The sequence below is a fragment of the Zeus faber genome (assembly GCF_960531495.2).
Source record: "Zeus faber genome assembly, chromosome: 16".
NCBI lineage: Eukaryota > Metazoa > Chordata > Actinopteri > Zeiformes > Zeidae > Zeus > Zeus faber.
The window spans coordinates 26,071,064-26,082,434 of NC_137202.1; the positions used below are offsets into that span (position 1 = coordinate 26,071,064).

Consider the following 11,371-nt stretch of genomic DNA (forward strand, 5'->3'; position numbering starts at 1 on the left):
CGATGGCCAATATATAATGCCGATATCATGTAATTGGGGGGGGGGGTTTTGCATCTGATAAAGTACAACAATTTAATAATAATAATAATAATAATAAATGATTCACAAAATTGGTGAAGTTCAATGAACATTTATTTAACACTAATGGTATTGTCTGCATTGCCTCGGCAGTGCACTTATTTTAAATTTAAAAAATGTATTAACCAATTAAATGTCCACAGGTAATAAAAAAAGCAACAGGGAGACGGTGTGATGTGGCACAGGACCCACAGGGTTTTTGTCTGTAACGGAACAGAACAGGACAGTCCCTTACTGCAGTTGTGTTTGAAAATTGTGTTTCTTTCAAATATCAAACACACAAAAATAAACTGATCGCCACGGGGTGCAGCGCTGTCTGGAGGAGGGAAAAAAAAATCTCCTCTCATATTCTCTGAGTCGGGTTTACGTTTGCCTCAAATGCAAAGTATCTCCAAACTGCACTCCTGCTGTTTTCTTTCAAAACCGGTCGCGGAGGCTCTGTACTCGCCATGTTTAATGAGTTAACACTACGGAAGCCACCGTGAGGATTTTTTGCCACCGGTTAATAAACACTTGATACCATGAGTTTATGAGAACATGACTCCGGTAACACCAGACATTTTCAAAAGGGGGGGGTCAGGAGTGTACCCGTTATGCACAGACGCTAGTTACGGTTGGAAGGAGACGGGTCCTGATATACACCTGATCTAAGGTGTCCTACAGCCTCCTTACCTCCCGTGATAAGCAGACTCTGCTGCGCAAACAAGCAGACACTTTCACTTTCGCAGTGTGACAAAATATTGATAACAGGCTTAGTATTCTACAAATTTGATTTTTCTTTCTGTGATGAACGTCGACCCTGATGCGCGAAAATTAACAAAATGTTTTTATTTACGTTTTATTTTGACAAAATGAACAACCGCGGGGGGGCGCTGGGCAACAAACGTAATGAGTGTATGCCCAAACACCGTGTAACACCAGTAACACCGATAACCACGGCAACCCTCGCTAACACCATAACAAACCGCAGGGAATGAAATGAGCGAATACAGTGAGTGAATGAGAGGAGGCGGGGCCATGTGGGCGCTGCAGCGGTGTGTGTGACTCGCTGTCAGAGAGAAGAGAGAGCGAGGAAGTAGCTGCTACCGGTTTAGGGATAGTTCAGAAAATTAGTATTGAAACTGTTTCAAATACCCAGAATCAATATGTATAGAAAACTAGATATTTACACTAGTCTGCAGACATCTTTTTTTTTTTATCTCAAAATGTGCAAATATCGGCCCAATTAATCAAACCGATTGATCGGCCGACTGCTCATTATGATGCCAAGCAAAGATTCTCTAGCTTAACCATAATATCAGCCTTGTAGCTATGAAAACATAAAGGCCTGACCTTGACATTCATACACAACACTAACATATACAATGATCTAACCTCCTGCAACGAAGCCAAAACACAACGCTTACATTTTTGTTTTACTAACTGACAAACTGCTTTCCCTCCGTCCACCTGGCAAAGGCTAGCAACACTCGAGCCAGGGCAAGATGCTTCTGTTATGTACGCACGGGGACCCGGACAGATGGGGTTCACGGGGCAGGGTCCAACGCACTTCAGCGGCCCACCTCCGCCCACCCGTCTCCCGGAAACAAAAACACCTCATTAGCCTTAAGTGCAGCCCGGCCTCGGTACCAGCCGGTCTAGCTAACACCAAGTTTACATGGCGGTGCAGCCTTCTCCAAGAGCTGACCAACCCTTTGCCCGTACCACGAGGCTACATAGTCCCGTTCCATCTCTTCCTTTTGTACATCAATAATCCGCCAGCAGTGGCTTGCCCTGCACCCAGCCAGGCTTCTTCTAAAGAAGGGGGGGGGAGAAAAGAAGACACACATGCTCCAGTGTGTGTGAGGGCAGTGGGGGTTATCTTGACAGCTGTGGCTGCCAGACCTCCCAACCCAACCAGGGAGGGGGGGGGGGGCTGATAAGGCACTATTGAGGCCAGATTTGCATTTGTCATGCTCACATGCCAACACAAATAGAGAGATGTTTGTTATTTTCCCACTGATACTGATTTCACTGATTTCCCCATCCATTTAAACAACTAAGCAAGGGAATTTAATTCACTGCATTTGCATGGCAATTGAGCATACAGCTGTCAAAAGAAGAAGAAGAAGAAGAAGAAGAAAACAACACTTCCCTCTTTTGTTTTAGTTGATCTGGCCAGTGCTCAATGCACCACCTCCTTTCCACTGAGTCCCACTCAATCGTCAGCCTGACTATGTTCAGGGAAGTGGAATTCCTGTGAGGATGGGAGGAGGGGTGTGCCTAATGTACACAGACCCAATCACAAGGACCTCCGGTGCAGAGGAGGGTCAGCTCTGCTTCTGCAGGCCTTTCTCAGGGGCTTATTTTGCCATTCAGCTAACATTTGCAAAACCACCAGAATGTTTATTTGTTAATAAAAGTACAATATGCTTACTTTGGATTTTTTTTTAGGTTTACTGGGGTATTGCTAATATTATGTTAATGGCTTATATACTGTTTAATTAAATTAATGAATCCCCTTTTATTATATATATATATATTTATATATATATATATCATTATTATTTTGCCTACTGTTTTAGATGTGAGCTGTCGAGACAGTTGCAATTTTCCTCCGGGGATGAATAAAGAATCTATTCATCTATCTATCGCAACCTGGGTGGGGAAAAAAGGAAAAAAAGAAAGAAAAAAAGAAAAAACACACACACTTCAGGCACACTTGCTTAATTGAACATACACAAGTGTGACTCGACCAGGAGTTAACCAAAGGCAACCGCTGCAGGCATGGAAAGATTACATTGCATACCATCTGACGCTAACGAGACAGACTGTTCACATTTGCCTCCATCAGCGTGCAACTGAACACACCATGGCATTAAGCTGCTAACACATGACAAGCGGCAAATTCCCTCGGCGCTGACGGAGCCATTGTTTGTCTATGAGAAAAGCGTGAGTACCCAATCAGAAAAAACCCTCCGATAGAAAAATAACAGAATCTTTTTTCCCCCCAATGCATCTCCAATTCCCAGCCCAGCCTCAAAAGGTCGTCATGAAAATGTTGCTTATGATAAAAAAAAAAAATATGTAAAAAGATAGAAACTGGAACCGGGGTGTCTACTCTACCACTCCATCATAGGACTGTAGGACTATGATGGAGTAGTAGAGTAGACACATCGTAGGACTGTACGCCATGCTGGTGTACAGACACTTGTCGTGTGAAGGCAAATATACCTTTTGTAGCAGTAGTAGTAGTAGTATTAGTAGGGAGAGTAAATAATAAGCACATTGTTTTTTTGTGTATGTTTTTTATTGACTTAACGAGGTCCAGATCCAAAATCCGCTTACACCAGCTTCTTTATGAATAAGCAAAGGTTAGAGCTTACAGCCGAATTAAAAATGCACTTTGTCGAGCACACCTGGTCACTAAAGTTCACAGCTAACACAAGCTGAGAGCTACAGCATTATGTTGCTGTTTGATTATGACAATCTGTCGTCAATGAAGTATTTAGACACAAAACAGTTTGACAAAGCATTTCTAGCATGAGGAAACAGAGGCTAAAGGCTTGGTTATAGTTTCGCCCGGCGTCCTCCACAGGCATTGCGTGCACTCCAACAGAGAGCGAAAGCATAAACCTAGCTTAAGAGGGGATGAATGATTAATCACATTCTTATTGTGACTGCAGCATGAAGGAGCACAGTTCTCATGTCATACGTTCAGCCAAACCAGACTGGTGGCTTGCGTAGCCAGCTTGTACCAGAGTTTTGGTACAGTATGTTTTGGTATGGAGAAGTTGGCTGGGTTGGCAGCAGTCATAGTGAAAGTGCTTAAAATGGGATCAACTCCACCCATCCAGTGAACAGTGCAATATCAAAAAAACTCTTTCCCCCTCAGAACTCACGCCAATGACAAGTCCACTGGCCAGGCATCTGCTGGACTGTGAAGTTGAAGCAGCAGCATTGTCGGGAACTCAGGAACTTTGCCGTTAGATTTAGCAACTTGTCTTTCACAAAATATCTGCTTTGGCCATCCAACTTCTTCCGTATTGCAAACTTTGATGAGGTTTTTTTCAGGTGGAGGGTCGTACATGTAATGCACCCATCACTTTCCATGCAGCTCCTAACCACACTGGGCACCCAGAACTGACACACAACACTGCTGCTACACAGTACATCACAGGGGGTTCTACCTTTGTGGGGATATTCTTGTATTGAGTGTAGCTGCTTTGTACTCCTTTCTGCTTACCTTTATATTCCCTTCCACTCTTTTGTTTATATTGCAGATACGTCCATATACAGTACATGGAGTAGCAACACAAAAAAAGATAAGTCGGTAGCCTCGCCCGCCATCTTGGTGTGCTAAAACTCTGCTGTGTCATGCGTCACATACTGCCTACTAAACACTCCACACAGGCTCCGCACTTGGTCTAATCCAAACAGAGTATTTCTAGTAGGTGTGAACGTGTCCGACATGGACAATCTGCGGTTGTGTGCTATATGTGTGAAAGGGCGACTCCGGACAATGTCTGGACCCGATTATCTGGACATTGTCAGAAGTTCATGTGTGAAAACAGCTTAGGAAAGGAATTGCTATTGCTGTGTTTATGCTCAATAGAGCATTTTATGTTATATTCATAGATGTTGATTTTAAGTTACGTAGGTGTATTATGTATGTGTAATTATCTCAAGCCACAACTGGAAACTGCAATTAGTGGGTAAACCCACAATTAGATATTATCTCCATTCTTTCAGCCTGACAAAGTCAGTACACACAGTGACACAGTCAAGGGCCGAACAGATTCAGCTCAGCTCAGTTCAGTTCAGGCTCAGTTCAAAAATTCAACAGCCGACTCTATACAGCGCAAGCAATATTTTATATAAGCCTCTGCTTTATAGAGCATTCATTGGAAGGTCCCAAGCGCGCACATCATGTTGGAATCATGACTGTGTAAAATATGTGAATGGTAATGTTTGGCCTTGCTTCCAGGGTCAGAGAGTTAGTACACTCTCTTTCCATTAGCACACAGCAGGTCTGCCAGACTGCAGCCTAGTGGCCTGGCTTTTTGCAATCCATTGGAAAACTACAGGGAAGACTCGCATTAACATTCTGCTAAGGCAGTGATCATTTCAGCCACACCGTGACAAGTGATCACTCGACTGCAATTAGGTGTGGTCTATTAGCTTTTTAATCAGTCTCTATCCGATAACTCTTCACCTAGTACTGCATTAAAAGCGAACTCTCAATATCCCCTCAGCTGCATCATTTCATCCAAGAAGCAATGATGTGTATACGGTATAACTTGTGCAGCTGTTTGGAATGTGGGTATAACTGCAATTTGTTTGAACACGCACAGTGTGAGCAAACAAAGATCCATCTCTTGGACAAAACAAGACCCTCAACAAAGTTAATGAAACAAAAATTGCTCATGACCCACTAAATAGTCCAATAATCAATAGGCTTGTACGGCGGACAAAAGAAAATGTAATAGGCATGCAGAAAAGAATCGCCGCCCCCTCAAATCTAGCTAACACGTTGTACAATAATCCTGTTGTGAATCACCCCTTTGTCTGAAGCCAGAGTCACCTCAATAACAGTGACTGGATCTTTGGCAGGAGTTGCCTTGGCAATGCCATAGTTGGCTTTTAAATAGAGAGGGAGAACATTTAAATTAGGAATTACATACGTTTCATTTCATCACTAAATGACTAATAGGGTAGTGCAATAAATCCTCTCTGTGAACTTGGAGAAATTGTGTGCCTACATTTAGTAGGTTTAATAAAATACATCAAATTTGGATGGCAACATTGGGAGCGCTGCCCAAAGCCAATTGTAGTTTAGTGAAGTGATCCTGATGTAGTTGGAGGCGCTGTTACATTGAGCAAATTCAGTCCCCCGTCCCTTGATCATCAGCCTCCCACCACCACCACAAGTAATATTCCACTGAAAACAAGCTGAGCCTTAGTGTAACTTTGGAAAGCTGCGTATAATTCAATGAAACAGCACAGGCAATCTCGCAAATAATAGTGGTGGGCGGTTAATACACAACATGATTGATAGGTTTACACCAGCATGAATTTGTCCTAAAAGTTTATTAATATTATCATTTACTTGTGTAAAAAAGGAGCATAATAGGTCCTCTTTAGAATATCTGAGACCATCGGCCCAAACATTTTACAAATGCAGGTTGCAGAAAGACTACGCAGCTTTTGTCAGAACCAAAGACTTAGTGAGGAAAGTTAGGGCAGAGGGGGGGTGTTGTCAGTCAGTGTGCATGACATTAATAGGATAAAACTGATTATTTAATTTTTTATCCATCCGTGAGAACTGTAATTTGTTTCGGAAGTGATGATGCATTTGTGGGAACTCGGAAAACTGTAATTCGTAAAGGAAAGAATAATTGAATATTTGTATTGAACAGCCAAATCCGATTCCACTGACAAAATTCTGAGTTGGGTACAGCCCTTCAACATTCCACAATTACATGTTTCCAAATCGAAAGAGATCATAAACCACTATTAGAAATATTGAAAAATGAATACAATAAGAACTAGGCCAATACTGATACACTGGTATCGGCCCACATTTGCCTTGTTGACTGCCATCAGCATATCTGCAAATAAGATGACATTCACGGATGGCAGTGGCCGATGTTTTTTTCCATTGTTTCCCACACATACATTATTTAGGCGAGCCTCCCTGCTGTATTAACGGCCGCCAAAGTATATTTAGCGACCCATTTTATGATTTATTTTATTTTTTTATCCGTCCGAGAAAGGGACGCCAATCCACAATGGATTTTAGAAGACTTGGAAACACTTCTTTGCAGCCCTCCAAGCAGGAAGTGATGCTGCGTTCATGGGGCTATCGGTCAAACTGTTATTTCAAACATCCGTATCCAACCAGAATTTCACAATCGGTGCAATCCTACCTTGTCTTATAAATGTGAAAATTGTGACATTGTGCAGTCTGGCATTCCCGTTGTTTACGGCTAAGGGGGACAGTTCTTGGACCAATTGACATTGATATGGGTGAGTGAAGTCAAAAACATTACCACAATTATTAGAGGACTGTAATATAAGAGCGTAATTCAAAAAAAGTTTCATTTTTGTTGAGCAACAAGTTATTACCCTGCCAAAATGTGGTCCCGCCTCTAAGGAAATAAAATAAATAGAGCAGCTTAAGGGCTTGATGTGGAGAGAAATAAGCCCACAGTATGTCCCAAACAAATAAGAGCAACACAAGAGAAAGTGATGATGGGGTGAATCATAGAAGAGAAGCGTTTAGAGACAAAAAAATGCTCAAGCTTTGATTGACTGATACATGGGTTACGATTCAGCGCGACATTTTGGTTTGTGTAACAACATGTGTACAACAATGAGGAGACCTGGAACTGAGCACATATCATTACTCAAGCACCTTTAATCCAAAACTAACTCCCAATAAAATGAAACATTGTCAAAGAATTTTCTATAAATCAATGTTCTATACAGTCAATTTGATGGCCTTATGCTTCTTGCTATTAATTTCATTATGTTGAATGGAAATGAAGTAATGATAACATATTTGTGGAGAATTTCTCTGTATTTTTCTGGCAAATGAATAGATATAAAGAAAAAAATGTTATGGCTCCAAACAGACCTTGGAATAACTAAGGTGGGAACTTTAAACTACTCTAAATCAATCATCAGTAGTTGCTGCATCTACAACAACTAATGGGAATCTTAATAAATGCCAATCTTGCCATTTCCCAAACAACCACAACTTTAAGCTTGTTTACCAGCTCTGCAATACACACAATGACTGAGCCTTTGAGTATGTCCTAAACTGCGCAAACGCATGGTTTGAAGATGCTCTCTGCAGATAACATTTGTAAAAAATAATTCATTCACTTATTACAAAATTCATATCGCCCTTTTCACTCAATATTTTACATTTGTGGAGGAAGTTGCATACCTATTAAAATTAAAACTTGAACAAATATTTGAAAGCTAATCACAAAATAAATCTAGTGCACTGGTTTAGTAAGCATCTGAACCTTTCACATATTTGCAGTTGAATTTGACCCAAAAAGTGTCGTGAAATAATTACAATCATCTTGTGAAATGAGTATCCAATACTGATTAGCCTACCAGCACCTGGGGGTTCAATGTAACAGATATACATGCGTGTGTGGATTTGAAGAAGTGTTGTTAATGAAAACAGGCTTACCTTCATCTCTCTGTCAGTGCTCTTGACAACCAGTGTAACAAATCTGTGCCTGTAAATAAAAATGTAAATAAACCATCAGGTACAACAGGTCAGACATGTTCTGTCAAGAATCAATATTTCCTAATTGTTCATTCAATAATACAGTTCAGGGGTAAGTCTAAATTATGACAACGCTATTACTAAATTATTATAAGGTCTACAAAGTCCAAGCTATTACAATGTGTGTATCTATGCATGCATGCAAAACAGACAGTGATCTCAACGGGAATATAAATAATAATGATAATACTACTAACAACGACAACTACAATCATAATTATAAAAAATAAAATAAAAAATAATAATAATAATAATAAGAGCTCAAACTATGATCCGGCAAAGCAAGCCACCGTTTTACATAAATCACACCTGTCACCGATTGGTTTCGTCTCAGGCAGTTTATTGAGCATTAAATAAACTGTTCAGCCGCCTCGATGTCAAACCAGTGTGTGCGGCCACACGCCCTAGAATGTGCGTTGCAGGCTTGATCGTTTGGTTCGCTCAGCCTTTTAAAGCCGTTTACGTAACGCCCCCGTGTCAGAGTCTAGTCTCGGCGTGTGGCCACGAAGGGCGAGCGGGCGAAAAGTAAAACACGCAGAAGAGATGATGACATAAAACAAACAAAATACAACACAATTAATTCATAAAAAAAAATAAAAATAACAATCGTTAAGAAAACACACACAAATGGCCCATTAAAACAAATGATGGTATTCCAACGGGAACACGGCGGTCGAAAAAAACAAAAACAACAAAGAAAAAAAAAGAACTAGTTCCGTGGAGTGAGTGTGTGTGTGTGTGTGTGAGTGTGTGTGAGTGCCTTGTGTCTGCAGCGCACAGACTGTACGTGCACACGGCAGAGGATGACGCCATTACTGTGGCTGACAGTAGAACACCCCCCCCCCCCCGCACGAGATCAGTCGGTAGAACACACACACGCACACACACGCACACCAGAATTCACCTGCCGCCCCACGACCCGTTCCTCCGTCGGGGACCAAGGGCTTGGTTTTAAAAAGAAAAGCAGAACAAGGCGGCCCCCTCCCCCGGTGTTCATTTCCCACCTCTCCCCCCTCCCTCCCTCCCTCCCTCCCTCCATCTCACTCTCTCTGCGGAGAGTCGCGCACTCGACGACGGGATCGAACGATAACACCCACACGACCGCCACCGATTTGGTTCCATCGCGGTAATATATTCCGACGAGGCAACCCCCCCCCCCCCGCCCCCCTTCAACGGCCGTAACGTCAACGCGCAATAAAGAAAGTGCGGTGGGTGGTTGTTGTTGTTGTTGTTGTTGTTGCCAGGCAGAGCGGGCTGGAGTTCATCCGTGTATTTATATAATGACGCTCAAGGAGAAAACAAAAACAAAAACTTGAGTCAAACAAAAGTAAGCGCGTCACTCGGGATTCAGAGTCGCTCGGTCCGCCGACCGAGGGGTCGCGTGGAGGGCTTCTGACAAAGAAACCACGAATAAAAACAATAAAAAACAATAAACAACAAAACAAACAAACCAAAAACGCTTCGCAGCGGGGTCGCGGCATGGGGGGCGGGCGGAGGGGGGGTGTTTAAAAACGGCGGCGTTTGACACCGTCAAAAAAACATGTTTCCTATTGTTAACGAACAGACCCCCCCCCCGCGCCCCCGCCCCCAGTACGAACGGTAATAATGGAGGATAGTACCACCATCCCCAGCCCCGAGCGAGCGACTGACCCGCCGACACCGGCGACAAACACCCAGTTGCCGAGCGCGCCCGGGGGCTCGAGCGCGGGCGAATTACACGTTCGGTCGCGCAGGAGTTGCGAATCGATCGCCCCCCCCCTCCCCCTCCCCCTCCCCCTCGACGGTCGTCGCAGACGAGCCGCGACGTCCGACCCGACGACATCTCGGGATCCACAACAAACGCTCCGGCGTCCGGCCTTAAAAAAAATAAGGTAAAAAAAATAATAATAATAAAAAATAAATAAAACAACAAACAAACATCTCCCACCCGAGAGCAACCGACGGCTCCGCCGGCCCCGTCAGCTCCGCTCGGCTGGCTGCGGAATAACTTAGTTTCTGACGCGACTGGGAGCCAAGTTTCGCCCCCCTCCGCGGCCCCCACCCCCCACCCCCGAGTATTTTTCGATGTTTCTCCGTTAAACACGTCTCTCCGACCGCCGACACGACTCATTCATTTATGCGATCGGCGTCGACATCCCACCGCCGCCCCCTCCGGATAAAACGCCACACGGTAGCCCGAGTCGGGGTGGCTTCTGGGGTCGGTGGCTGCTAGCTAAAACACCACAATAACCAACGGCGATGCGGAATTAAAGAAGCGACCTCACCGACGCGGCCGAGTTGAGAATCCCTCGTGTCCTTCGGTGAAAGTGGACTAGTAATCCATAGAAGCATTGATGAGACGGGCGGTCCGGCGGGTCGTCGGAGTGTCGCTCCGTTAGCCCGAGTTGAACGTGGGATGCGGGTCGTTGCGGAATATCCCTGTGTCTTGTCGAGCGGAGGGCCAGTTCTTTCTCCGGTCCCTCTCCCCCTCCCGCTCCCTTCCTCCCGAGCGTGATTGACGGGTACGCAAACCCCCGGCCCCCCGAGCCTCCGTCGCGCCCGCTCATTGGACGACGCGGCTGAGTAAACGCCCACCCCGCCGGCCGCTATTGGCTGGGCCCTTGGAGAGCGACAACGTTCGCTGTGAGAAGCAGCCGGACGTAACGCCGCTGGGCGGCGCGAGAAAACTACAACTCCCAGAAGTGTCGCGGCGACGCGTCGCTCGGTTGGCGTGTTCGATTTGTTGCACGGGGTCGCCCGAGTGAAATGCTCTGCACATGAATACGCATATTTGTAAATATTTATATGTATATAAAAAGTGTTTACACGTCTCTGCATTTTTGTCCATATCATTTTTCGTATGTATGTGTCTTTAAATGTCTACATATTTTAACTGCCATGTTTTAAAGGCTACTCGCTCATCTGTTTTCGCCGCAACCTTTAACATGTCTCTGTTTTTAAACGTGTCCATTTCTCACTTGTTTTCCATTTGCTTCGGCAATGCAGACGTCTCACATGTTTCAACTC

At 44.1% G+C, this 11,371-nt stretch overlaps 1 protein-coding gene across 1 annotated transcript in view; it reads right to left on the reverse strand.

Moving 5' to 3' along the window:
- Positions 1-10,719, reverse strand: part of arid4b (AT-rich interaction domain 4B) — a 56,212-nt gene extending 45,493 nt beyond the window's left edge. The window contains exons 1-2 of the mRNA XM_080016464.1: positions 10,630-10,719; positions 8,267-8,315 (exon numbers count right to left, since the gene is read on the reverse strand). Coding sequence (XP_079872590.1) covers positions 8,267-8,272 — 6 coding nt within the window. The 5' untranslated portion in view covers positions 8,273-8,315; positions 10,630-10,719. The remainder of the gene's footprint in view (positions 1-8,266; positions 8,316-10,629) is intronic.
- Between the last annotated feature and the right edge of the window lie 652 nt (positions 10,720-11,371).